The 24,792-nt window shown below is 35.0% G+C and overlaps 1 protein-coding gene across 1 annotated transcript in view; it reads right to left on the reverse strand.

The window, feature by feature from the left end:
• TFEC (transcription factor EC) overlaps positions 1-24,792 on the reverse strand; it is a gene marked incomplete at both ends in the record, with an annotated part of 69,610 nt that overhangs the window by 24,444 nt on the left and 20,374 nt on the right. The window contains 2 exon segments of the mRNA XM_079549842.1: positions 7,051-7,146; positions 9,027-9,278. Coding sequence (XP_079405968.1) covers positions 7,051-7,146; positions 9,027-9,278 — 348 coding nt within the window.

Below are 24,792 nucleotides of genomic sequence, written 5' to 3' on the forward strand. Positions count from 1 at the left end.
CCAATTTGTTAAAGTAGCCTTAGGGAAATAGAGACTACCTGACACATAGTAAGAACTTAAGTTCTTGCATTGCTATGTAAAGATAAGAACACCTAAGATGCATAGCAGAGGCTGCTATCAAGGCTTTGGAATAAGATGGAACCTGTCTGATAGTCCTGAAGTACAGGAATTTTCTTCCGGAAAGAAGCTGGACAAAGCTTAGAATGAGAGAGGAGTGCCCACACCACAAACAAATATATTTGTTTGAAGAGAAGGCTCAGGTGGAAACTTGTAGCAGCCTTACAGTACACAAAGGGGGCCTACAGGAAAGTTGGTAGGGACTTATTACTAGGGCATGTAATGACAGGACAAGGGGAAGTGGCTTGAAAGAGGTTTATCCTGAAAGAGAATAGGTTTAGCCTAGATCCGAATACCTGAAGAAATATCAAATATTCATTGTTTAAATAACTAAAAATATTTAAATATCTAAAGAAATTATTTACAGTGAGGATGGTGGAACAGATGGCCCAGTGAGGTTGTGGATGCCCTCTCCTGGAGCCATTCAAGGCCAGGCTGGAGGGGGCTTTGAGCAATCTGGTTTAGAAGGAGGTGTCCCTGCCAATAGCAGGGGGTTGGAACTAAATGATCTTAAAGGTCCCTTCCAACCCAAACCATTCTATGATTCTATTACCTATCAACAAAAGCAGACTATAGTATGATAACACATATTTGAAGTTCTATCCATTGTCCACCAGTTCAGGATCTACTTTGAAATTCTGACTCTTCAAATTTTAACCAATGCAAGTTTTTGAGGGTATTGGAGTTACTTATAAGAAGGGATAAAACTCTGTTTTGAAAGTTTTCATATATGTTTTTTGTCTGTTCCCACAGACCAGGAATACAAATGAATACAGATATCTATAGAGCAAACATGAATATTTGAGTGAACTCTTAGGATTCCTCTCATGTTTGTGGAGATACGTAGATACTTCTTCACTGCAATGTATTTCATATTAAATGTTTGATGTAAAATCAGTGAGACAAATCATTGGCTGCTATTGCCTCTGAAAGACAAAAAAGTTAAGAGTTCACATGGGGAGATGTGAGTAGTTTATGATTAGGTATGATTAATTCAGCTTTAGTTGTTGGGCAGCATGTTGATAATGAGTTGACACTGATTACAAATTGTTTTGGATTACAAATTGTTGAGCTTTTGTTTGTTTGTTTTAATTATTTCTGGTTTTGCATTCCTGTGATAAAATCTTACTTGCATGTTTCCTTGGGCATAGCTAACTCCCCCAAAGAAGGAACTAATAAGCTGATACTGATTGCATGCATTACAGGTTGCCTGTAGGTTATTTCCAAAGACTTTCAGAGATATGTAATTTATCTAAAAAATTAAGATATAATATCATAACACATTCTTGCTAAAAGTAAATTTTGTGAGCATCAGAAATACAAACCTCTTTTATCTATTCTGTTCTTTTACCTCTGTTCAAAATGTTTTGAGCTCCAAGATGAAGATCATGTTCCAGTTTCCCTCTGCAGGAGGTACAAACTATAGTATTTTTAAGAATATTTCCCTTTCTGTCTACCTGCCTTTTAGAAAGAGAAAAACAAAGAGGAAAAAAGAAAGTTTTTTTCAGCTCTAGAAAACAGTTCTGAGGAGCTCTCAGTTTGTGCATTTCATTGCTAGTTCTCTGCTGCTGAAAGACACAATTTCCCATCTAGTAACTTCTATAGCATTGAAGAAAGCCAAAGAAAAAAATTGCTCACCAGTTTTATTTTTGAGGAGTCTATTATTTCCACAATTGCTACAGACTGTTCTTTCTCCTTCATTTTTCTTCTTTACACTTGTGAATGATACCAGAACTGCTAGACAGAAGTTTATATGCAAAGGTGAACTTTGATTCTTCCTTGGACTTTAAGACTAATCTAGTGTAGAATGTGATTGACAAAGCATTTTCATTGATGTTATGCAGCCTTTTCAAATTACCCAACCTAAGCAAATGAGTTTGTTAATGTTTACTCTAGCTCTTTCTCTACAGTGTTTTAGCAGATTTTTCAAACTTGTAAAGATTGGCAAGTGGCCAATCCCTAAATTAAAAAATCCCTAAATTAAAAAATAATCATATGATTATGCAGCATAGGGGTATCTAGAACAACAATGCAAAATAGACCTGATTGGAAAACTGATTTTATTTCATGATTTAGTATTCCCAACAATTAGTGAATAAAACAGTTTTGAGGATACCTAATTGAATTTCTTTTTTTCGGTATAATTCCTGGGAATAGGACTGACAACAGTTTTAGTAATTCATCCAAATGGTAGCCATAAGTATTTGAAAAATAATTAGTACAAATCCAAATTATTAATGCCATGATGAGAAACTGTGACCTCAAAGAGCTTGTAACAGAATTGAGATCTTGCAGACTGACTCTATTTTTATTAATAGTGTCTCCATAAAATCAAATGCAGAGTTGATAGATTTAATGAGAACTGTCTGTAGTCGACAGAATCATACATATTAGAGAAGGCAAACAACCAGCCTCTTTTGTCCTGATCTAACCTCTAACCCATTCTTGCACATCCCAAGATTTTTCCAAATGCCAAAAGAGCTGACCAAAGTCAAGCCACAGGTGAGCCTTAGTAAAAATCAGGATTTTTTCTGTAAACTGTTTTCCTGCAACAGTGAGAGAAGTGGAGCAATCCCAACTGACCTGACTCCAAAGCAGAGAGTAAGCAGACCAATCTCAGTGAGAGTGTACTATAAACACGCAGCAATGAAGTCATGAAATCTTTTAGGACCCTTCAAGAGGAGCTGTCTTGTAAGCCAACATATCCCCACAGCACTATGGTCCCCATGTGCTGTTGCTCCCTGAAGCATGCCACTTCAACGCTACTATCTAATTGCTAGTAAAAGCATGCCTTTCAGGATGCCCAAGTCTTTTTCTTCTCCTCTCAGTCAATGACTCCTTAGTTATGGGTGAGCAAATATGAAAGCAGAAAGTGAGTTAGTGAAGCAGTGTTCAAGCTACATGTTTACAACCACAGGCCTAGGAATGGAAGGAGAACCCTTTGAGGTTTGCTGATAAGGCTGAGCTTAGCTTTATTATTGCTTTGGTCTGAACATCATAGGCATCTTTTAATGATTTAACTAGAGGCCCCCTTTATCTTACAAGCAGCCACTGGAGTTCTTGGAGGGAGGGCAAAGTAAAGGTGGAAGCTGGGAAGAATCAGGTTATGGACAAACTATAACTATCCCTATTATTGCTGGGCAAAACAGATAATTTCAGTGTACAGAGAAAAAGACACTTGTTTAGTTTTGTGTCTCACTTTTTGGTTTTTTTTTTTTTTTTTTTTTTAAACTCTGTTTAGTGCTGGACATTGTAAACAAATCAACAAAGAGGTGTTGTTTGTTTTTTTTTCCTGGAGAAACTTTTCCTTTTCTCCCAAATAATCTGAATTTTTCTATTTTGTTTAACCATTCCATACCTACTACTCCAGTAACAGTTAACCGACCTCTTTTGACCATTAGTCAGCCAGATCATTAGTGGGCCATTGCTGGGGATTTTTTCAAGACCATTTTTATGGTAGTGCTCTCCCTCAAGCAGAATTCCTTCACTCACCACCAGCCACCTACTGTATACAGAGCCTCTTTGTTTCCCTTCAAGAGTACTTCTAAAAGGTCTTGTATTCTGGAGTATCAGAACAAAAGACAATTTATAATCTTTGGATATGCTCACAAAATTGAATCATTTTTAGCACTGTCCCACACAGCGCCATAGGAGAAGTCTGTGTCTTTCAGAACTGTAGTATCTTCTCATCTTATTCTCACTATAAATCAGTAAATATCCTAATGCCTTTGATGTACGTTTGAGCGGACTCCATGTCAAATAGCGATCATTATCCCAGTATCTACACAGTGGTTATCTGGGATTCAGCAATTATTTCTAAAGGAAACCACTGGGAAAATGCCAAACTTTTTCACAGAGGTGACTCTTGTGTTTGCTAAATCAATGGTTTGCTGCTGAGTCCTAGGGCTGTATACACATATTAGCAAAACAAAACAGCATTTAGTAAAAACAAAAGGTTTCCCTGGGTCACACACTGTCAAATCCAATACTGAAAAGTGCAGAGATCCTGTTTTTTAACTCTGCTCTTTTCTGGCTCTCTTCACTATGACTAATGCTCTGCATATTTCCCTTGATCCAGCATGTTTCCTACACTTTCCTTCAGGTATTAAAAGGGATACAAATCACTGCTTTTTCGTACTTACTCTAAACTTTCAACAGTTATGTAATATTTGTTTTACACTTACAAACCTGTACATCTACATTTTGTATGTTCCAAGCATATGAAATTTAATAAACTTGAAATTCACAGTAAAATGTTGAAGATAATTGGAAGGTTTTGAATAAGAACAAAGTTTTGATGGGAATGAGAAATGTTTACTTTACAAAAATCTGTTAACATATGAGACATAAACAACATTCTTCACCTTCAAAAACTCATTCATATTCATTTCAAATGGAAACTTTGCAGTGCTGTCTATGAGGTCAGGAAGATATCTGTCTTTCTAAATGTGTTATTTAGAACAGAAATGGATTTCATATAATATGGTTTTGTATGTTACTGGCTGTTAGTAAACAGTTTCACAAGACTGAATTATGGAAACTAGGAAAAGGATTATAATTTGGTTGTGTTCTCTTTCAATTGCAAATTTTCTTTGTTAAATTTTAGACATTATCAGCAGAGAAATCTAATTTTTTCTTACCATTTGAACCTGGTTAAAAGTAGAGATCCTAATTGTTTTACAGATTTATTACTCTTTAAGTACATTTTCCAGCATGAACAAAATGTTTTCTTCAAGTAATAGATCATATAATTTCAGCTGTATTTTCTGGATAGCTCTATAACAGGGTTTACAAATACTTTCAGATGAAGTATGATCTCTTGCACATGGGGTAGACGTAATCTTGTAAGCCAACTTCTAAAAGTCATTTTAGAAGGTAATTTTACAGCAATTGGGTGGTGTTAAGAGAAGCAAAAGCTATTCCCTATTTGGAATAATTCTTAAGTTCTTGATCAAAACCAAAAAAGTTTTGTGAATTTTAGGCCAAGCACAATAAAAGAGTAACTTAAGCCATAATTTTAATAAGAGATGGAGGGATGTTCTTGTTTTCACTTCCCTGATTCTACTAATACATGACTGTAATTCATTAATTCAGGGTCAGGCAATGAGTCTGTGCAATTATTCACATGAGTAGTCTTACAGAATTCAGTGTCCTCGTTTAACGTGTCATTAAAATGGTACATGGATGCATCTAACTAATGCAAACATCAGTTCACAGCAACACACAATGGATAACACTGTGAAGTCCTTAATCCCAACCACTGTCTACTGAGAATAATCAGAAATTTGGCTGTGTCGAGCTTAAAGATTTCTGGGGGAACAGGAAAAAAAAGAAATTTTTTTAAAAAAAAAAAAAAAAAAGAAGAAGAAGAAAAAGAAAGAAGAAGAGATCATCTGCCATATTCAGAAAACCAGGACACTAATTTTATCACAGTTTCAGAGAGACACTTTTGCACCAATTGTAGTAATCCAAGGAACGTAACATTTAAGGTGTGACACTTCAGCATTGTGCTGAAGAAGGGCACAATGCTAAAAGAGAAGATGGAAGAGGCAAAGGCAGAGATTTGCTTGACTCTTCCCACTCTGGCACAGTTTGCATGCACAGCGGAAGGCAAGCTACATTTTGCCACGCTATTGAATATTTGGAAACATACATTGTTCTCCAGTTTACCTAGCAACTTGTTGATACCCTTTATACAAACAGAAGTCTGTACATCATTATCTGGTACACAGTCATTGTAGGAGTATAAAATCTTTGAAAGTAAAATGTAGATTAGGCCTAAAAGCCCTTACATTTCACCTTGCTCTTCAAGAATAGAGTATTCAGTATATTTCACTGGTGTATGTCCTTCACGGCTAGATAAAGACTAATGAGTCTGGAATTAGGGTAGATTTATGTCATCCAGTTTTAAAAGGTGTTGAGGTGCAAGTCCAATTCAAAACCCAGAATTCATGCTTACCATCATCCCAGTCCATGATACAACCAACATCTGAAAGCATCCTCCCATGCTTCACATTAATCTCAACCAAAATATTAATTCAGCCCCCAAGGAGCATTTCTTTGCTATGTTCTGTACTGAAATGTGTACAAATTATACTGTATTACTTTTGTAAATGCTATGCAAATGCCAGGTATTTATGGAATTATTGCCATTAAAACTGGACCTTGTAGTGGGCAACATAGTGATGCAGAGATCTTGTCTTCTAATATATTTTTTGGTAGACAACAATGTTTTGTAACCAGAAAAAAAAAATTATAGACACTGTTTTCCCAAATGATAATGAGCATTTGTGTCCAGAAAAGGTCCATCTTTTCTCTTTAAATCTGTATAATGTATGAAAATTTAAGTAAATTTGTCAGTCCTTTGACATTATTTTATTAAAAAAAGAGGGTGGAGAGCAATAATAATTTGTTATGATTGCTACTGTAAAGCATTTCATCATTGTTGTTAATATTACTCAGCAAAAGCACAACTTCACTTTACAAAAACCAATAGGGGCAACACTTGTTTCAATATATGACACTGAAGTAAATACATTACTCTAGGTACTATAATGTGGCCAAGCTTTTATTTTATTTTTAACACAAGGTAGAAGAGCCTTTAAGCAAAGCTTTCTAACACCTTTGAGAGCAGAGAGAATCCGCGTATTCATAGTTCGGCATGTGAACTACAGCTGTAACAATAGAGCTGGTGCTGGGCTAGAACCACAAGTTCTCAAGGTATTTCAGTAGCTAATCAGAACTCTTACAACACTTCTGTCCCCACCACACTGAAACCTTTTCCTATAATGTTTTCTGACAAAAAGACAGGTAGCTAAAGAAGAATAATCCACTGATAGCACTGCTTTGGCTTCTGACATGTAATGTGCAATTGAATAACTCAGTGAATTTCTCTATTATAAATATGAAGACCAAATTCCACAAAATACTTACAGTTCTTTGCATCAGAAGAGGTGTTTCAGAGCAACCTATCCCATCATCATTAAAGCTTGATTCCATATTGATTATGTCTTCAATGACTTCTTCCATCTAGTGAAATAATATTTTAAGACCAATAATTATTATTATTGCAGAAAATATTATTCTGAAAAATATGTAATATAATTGTTTTTATTACTTCAATACAAAATTCCAGAAGTTTATATCTTAAAATTCAAATAATTCAAGTACTTCTACAAAATATTCTCTTATTAAAATTCTTGTAGACTTTTGCGCTTTAGCATTACTTCTTTCCTAGGTTTAGCATCCTTCTTTCCAGCCACCAACTCACTCTTCTTTCCTAATCCCGTATTGCAACACCAAAATCAGACAACAAAAGCACGTTGCTAAGATGTAACCTCTGTCACCTTCATCAAATGTGTCATATTCACAGTGTATTGTTCCACTGGCACAGGAAGACTGAAAGGAACCTGTGGTTCTGCAAGAGTATGAGTCACTCAAGATTTGGTACTATGCACTGTTCTCAAGATTCAACAGTTTGTGTTGTGCTTGGCATTACACTGGATATTTCTCTAGCCAGCATTCTGGACCCACTTTTGTTCTAGTCTGAATCAAAATCTGCTGAAGCAGATGGAATATATAGAAGAAGCCATAGTTGAAGGAAATGGAGGAGGCTCCATGCAACAATTAGAAATATCACTACACAGCACAGAAAAATATCGCTCACAGTCAAGGGACCATTCAATAGTCTTTTTAGGTCACTTGACACAGCATGTCTTCAAGGGTTGCTCTGAAAGTAATGCCTCCTACTATAGTCGACCCACAAAATCAGAGACAGATTTTTGTGCTATGGCAGTAAAAGTAGAACCTTTCATTAATATTCTGTTACATTTTCTTGCTGTGTGACTGGAATGATCCCTACAAGGATTTTGGTAAATTCCAAATATCACCGTCTCAAATACCAACAGGCACAGCTCAGTAGGGAGTAAGAGGTTCTTTGCAAGCAGTTGTTTTTGCTCTGGAGGATAAAGAGTTGTAATAGTACAGAAAACAGTTGTTCCTGATCACATATACAAGGTACTTAAGAACCATTCCAGGACACTGTAACTGCTAGGCCACAAAGTACCATGAAGGCCATCTAAAGCTATCTTTGCAGAGTAATGGTTTCAATAATCCATAATTCTGACATTAATTGTCAGTTGTCAATGTAGAAAGAACAGAGAGTTCACAAATGAGCCCTCCAACAAGTACTGGTTTTATCCTTTCAATTCACTCATACTTAGCTGTATGGCATCCAAGTTTGCTCAGATTGGTCACAGGGTATTCGTAAGACTCTTCTATTAATGCCTAAGATATGATATGGCACCTCCACTTATTTCTGCAGGAATTCTCCTTTTACCTAATAAGCACTACCTCTTGAGATCTACTGAAGTATTAAAAGCCATAATGATCTACATCTCACACTGTCTGAGAATGTGACATTGTATAATAGCTGTACCTCTGTTAAAATCAACGGTGGCACTAAAGTTAGCAGATCTATGCCAATTTACCCAAGATAACCTGTATATAAATATACCAGCTAACTGAAAAATGAATGAATGATTCTTTCAGTTACATCTTTAATCAGTATTTAATTTTGTTATGCAGCTAGGATTGTACTTTTAATAAATTTTTTAATAATTTAAAAAATGAAATAACTCTTATCTGGTTAAAAAAAAAAAGTCTGCGTTGCTAGGAATGCATTGGCCATAGTTTAGAAACCTGATCTTGCAATAAGCTATTTGCATGGCATTCAAGGGAATTGTTCGTGTAATCTGAAAGGACTCAGGGCACATGCTCTGCAACTAAAGGCTCTATGAAAGTGAAGACAATAATCCCTTGCCTACAGTGAATACAAGGTGAATCCTATTACATTTTCATAGAAATAAACAATGCCCAATTCCCCATTCTTTTTGCTAGCTTTGCCCTACCGCATTTTCATGTTCTCCTCCAAGGGCCAGAAGCTTGGTCACGGGACTCTCTGGTGTGCCAATATCACTGACTGGAGGCATGTGTCCGTTCCTTAAAATAGAGGTCACTCCTGTGGGCTGGACTGTGTGGGAGTGGGACAGGGAGAGAGTCTGGCTGGACAGTTTTGTGTCAAGGGTCAAGTACTGCTTCACCTGGTGCCGCTGACTTTGCTGGATATGGTATCTAGACTGATTTTCCAAGTGTGTTTGTACCTGGAAAGAAATAGAAAGAACTGCTAAAATTTCAAGCATTTGCCAGTGTGACAACTTAGAAAACTTCAAGACAGTAGAATCAGTTCTTATATCACTGGATAGAATCATTATTATTTGCTTCAAATCTTTTTTTTTTTTTTTTTTTTTTTAAATTTTGTACTCTTACACATTTCTTTCTTATGTGCTATCTTTCCCAAACGTATCAGAATAGATCCTCTGAATAATTATCAAATAATAGAATAGAAGAGGATAATTCAGATATAACTGGCAAAGAACATCAAGTGCAACTGTCTGATCATAAGTGACCCTGAAAAAAGATGAGAAGTGTGCTACACATTTTACTTTTCCCTTGCAAAATTGGTCTTTGTTGGAATCTCTGATCACTGCAATCAAATCTACAAGCGTACATGCATACCCTAAATTTACTATCACAATGCAACTACACTTTTGTACTTAAACAGCAAAAAAATATATAAAGAACAACGTAAGCACCTTCAAGATCAACAGCATTCATTTATATCTAAATTCACATTAGACTCACCTTGTTAGACGTACAGTCAGTTAAATGAGGCATTGTTGCCCTTTCACAATAAATAAATAAAATAAAAATAGAGATAAAAATAAAAATAAATAAATAAATGCACAGTATAAGCTATAGTCCTGGATGACCATCCACTGTTTTCAAGCCACACCGTTTTCATGAAGTGCCTCTTGAGGACAGATCACTTTTTGTGCTGGTATGACATTATAAACCGAGCGTTCATGCCAAATTGAGCCAGACTTCGGGCTGTCCTTTGATTACAAAAATTGACAATTACTACTTCAGATAGTTCTCATCTCAGATCAGTGTCACATTCCTGCAATTTAACGATTGGAGGAGCACTGCATACACAAACCCCAGTCATTTCAGCCGTGGCTTTCTCCTTTAGCTATGGAATGACTGGTCACAGATTTCATGTAATAAATTTTTCTTAAGTGGCTTCTTTGTAAGCACGGTTAATATTTGCTAAATAATAGCACGACTTCCTCTGCAGCCCCTGTTTATTAAAAAAAATTCTGTCAATTAAACAAACTTCTTTTTAATCCCTCTAACAAACTTAAGCAGAGATAAATACCTCACAAAGGGGGTTTGCATTTAAATTAACTATATTTCTTAAATTAACTATATTTCTTTACATTACAGAAGATACTTTGGTTTTTAATTGTGTTACGGTTGCGTGTCTAAAATTATTTTATGTTTCTTTAAACTAATTTTCTAGTCATATAAAAAGTTTAAGCCACACAGTAATGAATATAATATTAATTATTTTGATGCAAGTCTTAAAGTCATAATATTCCACTAAAATAGTGATATAAAATATTAAACGCATTGTTTAGATTGTCCCCTGTTTCATGTTAAGAAGGTATGCATCCCTTGTAAGAAAAAACTAAATGTGCATTCAGGATTTACTCAGATTGTAATATTATTTGTCTTAAGCGAGACCTTTGTCTCACTTAGTGTCTGCAACACTAGATCTAGAAAGTGTATAATGCAGGGTTAATTTGAGCTCTGATTTATCACTATTTAGCAAGAATGATAGCTTCTTCAGCTTCAATAAGGCTTGTGCTCACACTGAAAGTTAGACAATCAGGCTGCTTCCTAAATTAGAACACAGAAAGGAAATCTACTGCATATCAGTTTAACAAAAGTATTAGTTTGAGGTGCTGAAAGAAAAAATAGATGTCCCATTGTATAGAAGGAATTTGCTGTAAACCTTTGTTTTCTGTTGCTGTTTCAGAATAGCCCACAGATACTTCTTGTTTGCACTGAATTCCAAAGTCACAAAACACACCTATAATCTAGACCTTCCCTGCCCAAACTGATGAAGATCTCTTTCCAGCAACGAAGAACACTTCAGTCAACAGTTTTGAAAATGCAGTTTCTTAGGATGATACAAATGAGACAGGACCAAAGCACAAACTACAAATACAATTACTGCATTTTACCCTATCTGCATTTTTCTCTTGAAAGAGCAATGAATTTTTCTTAAAACTCATTCCTTGTTTTCTTAAAATTTCTACAGGTCTACCTAAAGCAAGAAATCTAGAATATTGGATATCTTCAAATTAAATGAGAAACATAAGAAAATTGCAATATCTTACAACTATATTACTTTGTTTAAAAATTTGGGAATTTATTTTGTTTAAGTTTTGCATACAGACAGAAATTTAAACAGAAATGTATTTAAGCCACAAGGATATTGCTGAAAAGTGGCTTGCTTTTTACTTTCTCTGGCCTGCAGATTGCTGGTGGCAGACTAAAAGTATGTGCAGTCATATTACCTGGTGAGTCGCTACAGAGCTATCCCACCACTTCAATGTTTTCTGAGAAAGAATTCAAGTAAAAAAAATCAAGAAAAAAATCAAGATTATTAAGTGTATTTCTCTTATCTGACATTCTTTCAGTGCTTAGATCTTGTCAGCAGTGTCTTCAACTTTCACAAACAAGAAAAAAATTTAAACTCCACTGATGGGATCTCTTGGTATGGTTTCACGATGCAAAATGCAGTCATTTTAACACAGAACCATTGGAGTTAAAAGGCAATCTAGGCCTATATTTTCAAAAAGTACTGAAAGTTGTCCCTAATCATCCTTTTTTATCTAAATAACTCTGAGAAGTCAATGTCAATAATAATAATAAGTCAAGACCTTTTGAAAGTCAAATCACTGCATAAAGGCAAAGCAGGACTGAACTCCTATTTTTACAGTCGTATTTCTGATGTATAATAAATGGGAAGAAAAAGTCAAGTTATGCTAAAGGAATGTTAAGAATGCAAAGTCAAGCTCTCTGAAAATTAGAAATGACAGTTCCTGCCCATACAACATGTGTGAAATGGGAGAGGAAACTCAAAACTTAATCGTTCTACGAAACCTGTCAATTATCAAGTATGATCAGGCTATTGTGTGCTGGAAAATTTTGATTATCTTATTCAGTAATATTAAACTCAGGCTAAGTTTTCTGAATGCTTTAAATTAAATACATATTTAAAAATAACTTTTACCATAATTACAAGCAATAAACTTTGTATTGATTTTGAGCTTTCTTTTAATGATTTTAAAGGAGTGGTTAAGAATTGGCATAGGTTGGTTGGAGTGGCTGTGAGATCTCCATCCTTGGGGATTTTCAAAATTTGTCTGGACAAGGCCCTGATCTTCTGAGGAAGAAAGTAAATCCAGAAATAGGGAAATTTGAATCGGTAAAATTTAAATATTTAAGTTAGAGGATCAGTAAAATAAATATGAAAAGCAAGATAACTGAAATATCACTCCCAAGTGTAAGCAGTCCTACAAGACAAAGAGCCTAGGTATACATGCTCTAAACTGCTTCAAGGCATTGAACATATCTTAAATCCACCAAATAAGATCTCTGTTTATCTGACAAGTGAGAAAAGTAGCTATTAGGGTAAAAGCATCCTCCTTTTTTATCCAATAATCCCAGCAGTGTCCTTCAGCAGTGTTGGAAATTCCAGCAGAAATTTTCTAATTCCTTATCATTTGAAGAGTTCCTATAGTAAGTAATAACATTTTGTCAGAGAATACATGAATTTTTAAGGTAGGAGACTTTGCAGTACTTCCATTTTAAAATTGTTAAAAAATTTTTGAATCTGGGATATGCAGCATTTATTTTTACACTTTCTTTATTGCAACAACAATATAGTCTCAACATAGAGGATGGTTTTTTTGTTTGTTTGTTTTTCTTTCCTTATATAATGAATACTTTATCATTTATTTAAAGCAAAACACCTTAAAGGAAGACCTCAAGATGTTTTTCAGGATAGATAATCAATAAGACCAATGGCTCTGTGCAAACTGGATTCTGGTTCCTGACACAAAATGAGCAGTTGTCAGTAGACCATTTGCTACTAATCATCCCTATGTCTTCCTAATTTGTGTGAAATGGATTACCTTGCTCCTTGATATGCCTGATTTTGGGGAAACCTAAGTAGAAATAGGGACCCAATGACCAGCTAAGGAACCAAGTAGATGCTGACTGCAGGGAGAGAAGAGCCTCAGACACAGTCCAGGACAGAGATGTCCTGCTGGAACACCTGCTTAATTCTCAGCAAAGTTAGTGGCCTGAACCTTCCTGCCAGGTACTCCTGAAGCTATATTGACTATTGTGTGCACATAGGTGACAAATCTATGCAGATAAGTGATGGTTGTCCTCTCAGACATTTTCTCGTAGTGGATGTGGCTGCACGTTTTAAATGGCAATTTTTCAGATTATTTGAGGAGGGAAGGACAGCATGAAATTCAGCAGTAAAGTGCCTTTCTCTGAGGCATACTTTTGTCTCTTATCTCTATGTCTTATCTCTTATCTCTTGTCTCTATCCTAATTACTGTGAAATTAAAACCTCTTCAGAACCAGTAACATGAAGCATTTGGAGACCCAAAGCATCCAGTACAAATTCAAATACTATAGTTAGACTGGAATAAAGCTAGAACAGAAATGAACACTTTGAGTTAGCTTTTGGAATCCAGAACAAATCCCAGTGCATGTGTAACCTAATGTCCCTGATTCTGACAAGCCAGTTCTGAGAACAGGAACATAACTGCCTTTCAGAATTAGAGACACAGAGTCAAACTTCTTCATTTGCACTTTGTAATCTGAGCACACAGCCTTGTGTTGTAAAACTGTGGTTGTGTTTTGCAATATCTTTTCCCACACTCACATTGCTCTCTCTTTCATTTCTAAAAATTCCACAGTGGCATGACTAGGTCTTCAGTATATTTACATCAATTATTTTACTTCCACATTTGCTAATAAGATTTTTCCATCAGTAAAAAATAGTATGTCAAAAGTAAGAAAAGGTCACATTTAGGAGGCCTAAATAAAACATGAATCATGCCAATGATATTCCAGTATGTAGCAGTGCCATGTACCATACTGATATTCCACCATGGGCAAGCAGATGATACATTAACTTGCAGTGTGCTAGCCCAACATCAGTCCTGGGAAAAATAAAGGGAAAACTGAAAATATATTCAATTAATAAATTATTAAAGGACAGGAATATAATTAATGCTAGTCAACATAACTCTGTGGAAAATAAGCCTTGTCAAACAACTCCTCTTCTGTTCTTTGATGAGATTTCAAGTTAGGTTGCCAAAGATAATGATGTAGGTACACTTGGATTTCTGTGTGCCTTTTGACGTAGTATCATTCAATATTCTAATTAAAAATACAGCACTACACAATATCAACAAAGTGTATTTTAACTGGATTAAGAGTTGGTTAATGAATATGCATAATAAAGCAATCAGCAAAGGATTGGCATCAGAAAAAGGGATCTCTTCACAGTGTTGTACTATTCAACATCTCTGTCAGTATTTCTACAGCTACTGACCTGTTTGAAACAAAATATGTTCCAAGTCAGTGAAATATGCATATTCCGGAATATATATAAAAATATATATAGGATACAACACTGGAGAAGACTGCATGGAGAATACACTGAAAGCAATGAATCTGGGTAGCAACAAACCAGTAACTCACAGGAGTGCCCAGATGATACTAAAGCAAGACAGAGAATTTGGTATAAAGGAAGTAGTGAATAGGAGCCTGACTATACTCTGCTTTTATTTACAGCTCAGAATTAATTAAGTATGGAACCTGCAAATAAATCTACCCTGATAATGTAGATGTTCAAAACATAGCTGAAAATTTGAAAGGATACAGAACGGAGCTACAGAAGCAATTGAGGAGTAAGAAAAGTGTGTCTCAACGAAGGCTTAAAGAATCTCCACTATTTTCCTGCTGTCAAACTAAAATTTGTGAAATTAATGAGGGATGCTGAACCTGAGAGGGGTTTTAAGCTAACTCGAAGTGTGGAAAAAGCCACTGGCCACAGGCTGATGTTAAGCAAGGTTATACTGGAAATTAAGTAAATAGACAGTGAAATATTCAAAAGGAAATACTCCAAATTTTGTTTTCTTCAAGCTAAGTCTCAGTGACCTTGTGGAAGAAATGTGTTATCCAAATCCAAGATATATTTTTATCAAATGCATTATTGGACTTACATTTGAGTTCTAGGTTAATAACTGAATGGAACACAATAGCCTGTGATTTTCTAGGAATTAAAATGAGTGGTCTAATAACTCTCTGTTTGTTTAAATTTTATGGATTTGAGAACTAGCTATTATAATATCAACTTGATGAAAATTCACTCTGAATTTAATAAATGTTTAAATGTCTGTTACAAAATAATGTTTAAATAAAGTCAAAATATGCTGGACAGAACAGTGGACTTCATTTATGCTGGATGTTAATTTGTTCCAGTGTTTTTAACTGCTCTCGAAGTAAAATTTCTCTCACTGATCATATCATTTATCATGTCCTGAACACAATATCTCTCTGAAATTGTTTGAGTTATGGCACTTCATGTTCTTTTCAGTCACTGTACCAGAACATAAGCATCTAATTATGAACTCTTTAATTATTAAAAATGCTCTGCAAGTACCCAAAAAGTCTAATTCCATTTTAAGATAAGAAAAACAGCCGTAACACAGACGTTTCTGATGACTTTCAAATGAATTTTTAGAGTTAGAAAAGAAGTCCGCAATTTCAGTGATGGAATAATCCTTTATCCTTTTTAACTTCTGTTACAAACGAACGTCAGCTGTTTGTTTGTCCTGCTCTGTTAGACTTTTTGAGAAGAGCATGTTTGTGAAATTATTTCCTAACAAAATGAAATTTCAACATAGCAATTATACGCTTCTGTTCTATCTTGAAAACTATCACCAAATAATGTAGCTTCTCACTTTAATGTTTTGTATATAAAAGCATGTGTGATTATGTCAATTAATTACTTAAGCTAAACACTGTAATTAATTTTTTAATGTGAATATTTTTCTTATTGGAACTTTGATCTGACTAGAGAAGACCTCCATTAATATGCATGAAGAGAGAATACAAAGCAAAAGACATCCAGTCTGGCAATTCAGAGCTGTGTGTTTAGTTGATGCCTTACAGTAGCTTTCAAGTTAAAAAAAAAAAAAAAAATCTCATGTGACTCTAATGCACTATTTTTCATCTTGTTTAACCTTTGACATCATATTCATCAGGAACTTACGAATGTTCTTTCAAGGGTGAAGAGACTGAAAAAGAAACACTGTAAAGTTCTTTGACAAAGACCTTGTCTTCAACAATGACTACTGTTTCTGTGATTTAGCGTATCAACATCCAAAAATAGCAGATAAACGCAGGGCAGCATGGGAGTATTATCTTTCTCGCTGCCAATCATTACAAAAACCAAGATATTTGCAGTTGTATCTATACTAAAAAATGCCAAAACATATTAATTTCACAGTTTTATTCTCAGCTACATATATGTACATTTTCAATTATTACAATACTATAGAAAAATACTATAAATACTTTTTTTTTATTTTTTAATTTAAAAGTTGCTATCTCTGTAATATGCATATCAGTGAAAGGAATCATTGGCACAAAACATGGTACCACAATAGAGCATCCAGTAGTAAGACATAAGCATAGTAATTTGAAGGTAAATTACACCTTGTAATTTGAAGGTAAATACAGGAATACACAGTTAATTTTGTGGCTAACCCATGTTTAAGTCGCAGTAACTTCATGTGTACTATGAAAAAACAAAGCCTAGTGTTTTCCTGTATAAGGTCAGACATATGTACACAGTAAAGTACATGTTCAAGCTCCAAAGGATCTAGCAGTTATTTGCATTTTGGACCAGTCCTCTTCCTTTTGGAATTGGTCTTTTTTATAATTGAAATAAAAAAATGAAGGAAGCCCCTTAAATAGGGTATATTCAGAAAACACTGTCTAATTCCAATCATAGTTCTAATATAAAATGGGTCGAAATTCTCTGTTTTGTAAAAGTTACTGCAACAAACTTGTCTTCTTACATAATGTCCATTGTTTTACTACAGTTGGAAAAACAGAAGCAGGGATGGGGGAATAATACTTAAACTACACAAAGCATTTGCAACAGAAGAGAAAAAAAATACAGTATGTCATTTCTGCACCGTGCTGCATGATTGACCTGTCTTTCCAAGAACAGCTCTGTTGGCTTTTAGAAAGTTTTATGAGACAGGTTTTCACAGGGCTCTGCTGATATCAAGCATCTTGCAATATCAGAAGCTGAAAATAGGATGTGTTCTTAACAAAGTGTTTACAGTGGAAATACTGACTTTGAAGATGAGAAGTGCATAAGTAGATCCAAAGGCAAGCAAAAAAAAATGGTCAGTGATTGAAAGGAGGGGGAGTATTTACTTTTAGAAGAGAAGACTGTGAGGGAACTTAATAAGTGTCCTCCTATCTTCAAAGGACAGTTGCCAGGCAAGAGATTTCTATAAGAAGTGAATAGGCCAAACAGTAATATGGCATTAAATGGCAATAAAAGTGAGTCTGGCTAAATACCAAGAATAGAGTTCTCAGAGTAAGAACATTGAAACATTGGCAGAAGAAGGGAGAGAGTCCAAAAATCAAAAGCCTTTAAATTCAGACAAGCATACTAGGAATTACAGGAGTGTGCAAAAGTGGTGAACGTTCCTGAATCCACTTCAGCCTTACATTTTCAAGCAAATCCACCCTGCCACCAGAGCAAATAGAATCATAGAATCATAGAATCATAGAATCACCAAGGTTGGAAAAGACCTAAGAGATCATCCAGTCCAACCGTTCACCTATTCCCAATAGCTCCCACTAAACCATGTCCCTCAACACAACATCCAGTCTTTCCTTGAACACCCCCAGGCTCGGTGACTCCACCACCTCCCTGGGCAGTCCATTCCAGTGCCTGACCACCCTTTCTGAAAAGTAATACTTCCTAATGTCCAGCCTGAATCTCCCCTGCCGTAGCTTGAAGCCATTCCCTCTGGTCCTATCACTAATGACACGAGAGAATACAGTGAGACTCGGCCAAACATGCACCAAAACTCGGCCAAACATGCACCAAAAAAAAGTTGTGTTGTTCAGCAAATTAACAGTTGTAAGAAATAAACAAAAGTAATGTGGGGGGTAAAAGAACTGCAAAAACGACTTTGGAGAAAACAGGGTTGACTGAGAAAACTCTCTGAACAGTATAAACAGTAGAAGAGAATGTCTGTCATGGAAGGAGAGGCAGCAGAGCTCTCATGGTTATAGCTGCTGAGGGCTAGATCATACAGCTACCCATTTTCTGACAAATCCCTTTGCAGATGCAGTGATTTTGATAGCATTTCCCCATTGTGGTATTCTCTAGCACTCACAGAGCATTGATGGAGCTTAGTCCTTTCAGGTCCGTTCTGTGCTAACCCCTTGTGCAATCAGAAATGAGTTGGGGGAAGCCAACTACCTGCACTGAGCATCTACAGAGACATTATCAAAGCAAGCACTTCCATTTGCGCTGGTATACCTGAGACACTCTTGGCTTCTTAATTGAACTCCTGCAGTTAAGATACACATACCTCTCATGGCTCCTTATCCATCACCAGCTTGACTTCTGAAGAAAGGACCCCTAAGGTCTTAAGGCCAGCTTGTCATGTTTTAAAATAACAATGAATCTCCATGACTTTGTGGTCTTCACTGGCAGAAAAGACTCAAGATTTTAACATTGCAGTATAAAAACAGCCTATAAAGTTAAGAAAAGCAAACTACAGGAAGTATTTTTACAAAACTATCCCTTTGATTTAGTTAGAATTTAAGCTGGAAATCTAAACTGCGAATAAAACCAAGCACTGCAGTTAATAGGCCACACAAGAATAACAATGGATCACAATCAAATTATGAAACTCTGGCTAATATCCTTACTTTGACTCTGCAGTGACCCTGTCCATGTTCTCATTGATTCATGACATCTGTGAATATAATAAACCTTTACTGTTCCAGTTCCTCTTTATTGTTGATTTTATTAAAGAACAGTGAGTGTGACTCTTGCTCTTCAAGGATGGAAAGAAACTTTTTGCACAGCTGTGTTTAAAGAACTGGTTCCTGATGCCCTTACTTAACTACTTGCTTCTGTTTCCAGAAGTTATTCTAATTAGGTCAGCCAGTAAGATGCTATTAAATGAAAAAAAGGCTGTTAGACAAGCATTCTAGGAAAATCAGTTTTGAATACAAAAAGATAATCTGTTTTTTAGTTTAAAAATCTCTGCTAATGAGTGCAGTTTGTTTGGTCCTTCTAACTAAACAAAGCAGAAACATTAGAAATTCTTCTGTGTATGTCAATTACAACAACAACCACAGATCCATAGAAATTAAGTCCTTGCAGTATGGTAAATGCATAACTAAAATGATGCATCTGATTCAGAGATTCAATATTTTCTGGCAAATACCATGTCAAAACCAAATCTACTCCATATAACACTGAATGATACAGCAATTGGGAATAATGATAATGTTTGCAATCATAACAGTTTATATTTTTACATCACCATTTTTAACTGGAGATAAAAGCATTCAGAAAAGACCAAAAAAGTCTATATTGTTAATAAATATATTTACTGTGCTTTGATATCCATAAGTGAGATATAGAAAATGGGTCTAACGTTGCAGAGAAACAGCACATGCATACCTTACATTTATCAGTAGATAAGAAAGTCAGGTGCCAGAAATTCCAATAGGTTGAAGGAAAAAAAAAAAAAAAAAAAAAAAAAAAAAAAAAAAAAAGGATTGGTGTGGCAGCTAATTTATTAATTCATTCCTTTTAAGGGTTTAATGGATTAATTTCAAAAGACAATGGTTCTTTCTTTGATTTGATTGTTTTCATGTGACCACAGCCATCCTCTTCTTAATTATATCTCACTTAGAAGGCTTGGAGAACTCAGAGGTAAATCAGCCTCCAGAAGTAGGAAGAAGGATCATAAAGCAGCAGATTACTCAGTGTTTGTTGCACTTTTGTTCCGACTCCACAGGAGAGCAGATTTTGTGACATTTGAGATGAAGCGATAGCAGTAATATACCTCTTGTTTAGATACAGAGACGGTAAAACAGTTATAGAAGCTAGACCTGAAAACTGTGTGTTTCTGGCTTGTAAACATAAGGATGTCAATTATGAGAAAAGGTGTGGATGTGAAAACAAAAAAGAGGGGAAAATAGTATTTTGGTATTTGAATATACTTATATTTCTGTGGAAGGAGTATGGTTTTTGTCCTTGCTCCTTAATTTCTGTCAATAAGGCAGATCTGTACACAGTGTTCTTAATACTCTTTCAAAGCTTTTCATTCCTTGGCAGCACAAGCTAAAGAAGAAAGTTACAAACTGAAAACACTAAGTCTGATTCTGGCCAGTTATTTTTCTTCAAGAATAAAGTTCAAAATGCAGTCGTTTATGATAAAAACTTCATTTTTACCTATTTCTAATTTAAAAGATTCATGCCAAGGAGACTACATATATTTCTCTCCCAAAAATGGAATCCATTGGTTGAAAAGCACATTCACTTTGTTAAAAAGTGGGTGATAATTTCACCACTGGATGATTGCACTGCTTGTTACTAACCCCATTTTTTTGTTTCAGTCCTACCTCAATGCAAAAAGAAGCTGTTCCCCAACTCATACATTGCAAGAAAGGAGAAATCAAAGTTGGTGGCATAAGGCAGTTTAGTGAGGTAGATTCAGAGAATCACAGAATCATCTAGGTTGGGAAAGATCTTCAAGATCAAGCCACGTCATGGAGGACAATCTATTGGTTGAGATATTTTTGTATGCAACATTTAACTCCGTGAAGCATTTCAGTTTCAATAAAGATTGACAAAATGATTCTCAGCCTAAGAAATCTGCTTTCCAGTACCTTTCTCTGTCTCTGAATGATAAAGGGCAACCTTTTGAATCTTAGGATCAGCTTCACAATGTGATATTTTTTGTCATTTTGTTTTGTTTTGTTTTTTCTGAAATCAGAGCAGAACATAATTCTGAGCCAGCCTAGGGTCTGAGTGCAAGGATTGCTGTCACAGAATAAAAGTAGTTGGCAGTAGTAGGTGACATTTCCATGAAGACAATAACAGGACATCAAGGACAACCATACAGGAAAAAAAATAAAAACAAATATTTCATATAAATTGCTAAGAGGTTCTTTTAAACCTACCTGCTCCATTCTGTGTTAAAATATGCTTTATGGCTGCAATGGCAATGTGTCTGACCATGCTCATGCTTCAGCATGCTGTTACATATCATTCATGGGAATAGCATGTATTGCTGTCAACACTTGAATGTCAACTAAAAATCATTATATTCTTTTGCAATGCATTTCCACTTAGAGTATTAACAATGGATTACAGTGGATACAGTAATTTTTGCCTTGAATTTTTTAGTAATTTCACAAGATTTGCATTTGTCATTAAAAAAAAAAAAAAGAGAGAGAGAGAGAAAATTATATAAAGATCCTAGAAATTAGTGGGAAAGGAACCCTAGTGTGACCAGGAGTTATAATGAATATAATTTGACTTTTTTAAAATTTATAATTCATTTGGGGGAGTCCTTTTCTGAATTGGAGGTTTTTATTTTGAAACCGAAAAAATACTTTTCGGTCTGACACTGATGAATACCTAAGAGGATGCCAAGAGTTCATTCAGAGAACATTTAGAGAGTGCAAGGCCCCAAATACTTATTTTTTTGCTGTACTCCACAGCCGACTGGAATTCTTACAAAAACAGCATAATTGGTATTTTCAATACTTAACTGAGCAAGCAATGTTGCTTTTTTGACACACATTTTACTTAATTTCAGTTTACCATGTTCCATTCAGCAGTATCTCAAATAGTTAAATAAAAAAAAAAAAGATATACTTTCTCTAATACACAGCAGACCAAAATTTAGTTCCTTTTCCAAATACTTGAATTCTGAAATCAATATTTAAAAACCCTTAGGATTAAAACTGTTTTTAAAATGTCATAAATAGAACCAGGAGGTAGCCTGGCAGAACCAAGCACCCATCTGTCAGTGTTACTGTTGTAATTTATGGCATCTCCATTTCAATTCAGGTACAACAAATACTCAGTAGACACTACAGAGTAGGAGCCAGAATAGTGATATTCAGGTAAGCTAAAATTAGTCAACAAGTTTCAGCCAATATCCACTAAATTCAAGCATGCTATATAACAGAAACTAATTGATTTTAGTAAGATTAATGAAAAGAAAATACTACTTAGTTTAAAGAGAGTTCTGTGTGAATTATAGAATGAACGATTATTACTGGTAAGTCATTATTAGAGCATTAATTATAAGCAGTGTTAATTATAAGCAGTATTAATTATAAGCAGTACAGAACAAGAAAAACTAAGTCTTACAAATACAGTAATACATTACAAATTACAAATACAAAATACATTACAAAAACAGTCCTAATGTGGAAAAGAATATACATGTTAATAATAAGTTAGAATTGTCTAGAAAATCAATTGTTGTAGTTATGTATCTGTATAAAATCAGCCACCAAAATTAATATTTTTCTGATTGAAAAGTAAGAATCATTCTTTTTTCATAATGAAAGAGAAAGTGGTGAAAAGATTATCATTAAATATATATATTGTTGAGTTAAACAAAGAAGCAATATAGAATATTTAATACGCCTACATGTGGTTTTGTCACTGGATTTTCTTACTTTCTTCTCATTTAATAATGACAACAGTATTTTAGTCTTCAGCAAGTTGTTACAGAACTTTCAGTAGGAAAACATACCACATTATTTATACTGCAACAAAGTGATGTTCTATGAATTTTAAACAGTAAAATTTAGGAACAGTTTATTAATATTAGCAAGTTTATTCAATTAGCAAGTGTATTCGTGCAGTTGTCAGTGTAGTCAATAGGTCACATTAAAGAAAGAAGGCAATTTGCTTTAGGAAGATGATAGTTAAAACTATAAATGTGACATATATGCAAAATAAAACAAGAATTGATTAGGCTGATTTTTATCACTCGGTTAAAGTGCAGAAGCATTGGTGCGTCAATGTCTTTACCTACCGGCAGAGGCTGGATTTCTGTCAGCACTATCACCTCTACAAAACACTGTCGGCCTGGAGCCCAGGGACATGAACACAGCAGGGCAAACAAGAAAAGACCAGTACAAATCTGACCATGAATTATGTATGTCACTGCTGTTGTATACCCAGTTGGTTCAAGGGAGAGAAAGGAGAAGTGGCTCAGAAGGGTATTTCCTTTACTCTGTCTGGAATTTCAGTTAAGGAAGAAGAAATGATACAGCACTTTCAAGGAAAGTAACTTCCTGTCTGTGCCTTAAATGCACTATAAACTGAAAAATAGATGCTGAAAGAAATCAATAGCATTATAGAATGGCTGTGTTAATAGTTTTCTTCAATCATTTTGTCATTCTCTCATCAATTTTTCCATTCAAAAAGCCATAAAATCTAAATACAGAGGAAAAACACTTTCTAACACTTACTATCATCTAGAATAAGCTAATTTTCTTTGCTTTATCCTATGACCCCAGGATTACTCTGAACCTAGTTCATACTCTCAATATATCCTGCACAGTTCCAAAGTAGCTTAACAACATGATTTACTGAGATTTATCTGAGCTTATTATCTTTTCCATAGCTGGATGCAGAGTAGATGTATGAGAGCTGTATTTTGGTGAAATCATTATTTTTCTCAATCAAGTCCAGATTTTATCCTTACATTTTTGTTCCTATGGAACGTCTCACTGAATCAGAAACATAAAAGCTTGTCAAAGCGAGGAAAACTTTCAGATTGAACACTGATGAATGGAATATTGTACCGAAATTTGGCCTCTGGTTTTAGTTGCACTATTCTCTGAGCTGTTCATATATACCTGATGTCTCCTTTGACAACAGCTGCTATGGTACATAGCTCACTGTCACAGTCAGGGTGGTCTCTATATTGGACAAGATTATCCTTCCCTAAAGACCATGAAATCCCACTACTTGGAGTGCAGATTTCTTGCTGTCACTCTCCAGGGATGATCTCTAACAGAAGTACTTAGGTTGTCACATTAATCCATACTTCACCAGCCCAGCTAAATTTAACCCACATTTTCAACTCCCAGAGCAAGATTTTCATGACAACAACTAATGTTTAATTTTCCCTTCTAAATGCTTACTTTCTTTTATATATTGTTTCTTCAAAAACCATTTGTAGTGCAATTGAGTAGAAATTTATATTTGACAAGGCAACTGAAAAGATCTTGCTGAACTATCTCTTTAGCCCCCTTTTCTGCTGCATAAAGAAGGTCTCCATAATCCTTGAATGAAAAGAGCATATCTGTATCAATGAAAGATACTCAAGTCACCTTAGATTTGCAGATGACATTATCTTATTTTCTGGAAAGCTCTGAGGCAATGTTCTGCACTGAACAAGGGCAGAAAATGTTGACCTTGGATGAATAGTTGCAGAGAAACAGTTTTAATACAGTTATGAAAGAAGGAAACACTACAACTAAGAAAAATTAGAAAAGTTAGACCAACTAGGTAGATTAGGCTGACAATGTAAGTAGAAAAAAATAGGGTTTAATTAAGAGCTGTCCGGAGACTGAACAACAGAA

This window comes from Tetrao urogallus, assembly GCF_951394365.1.
Source record: "Tetrao urogallus genome assembly, chromosome: 1".
In the NCBI taxonomy this organism is placed as follows: Eukaryota; Metazoa; Chordata; class Aves; order Galliformes; family Phasianidae; genus Tetrao; species Tetrao urogallus.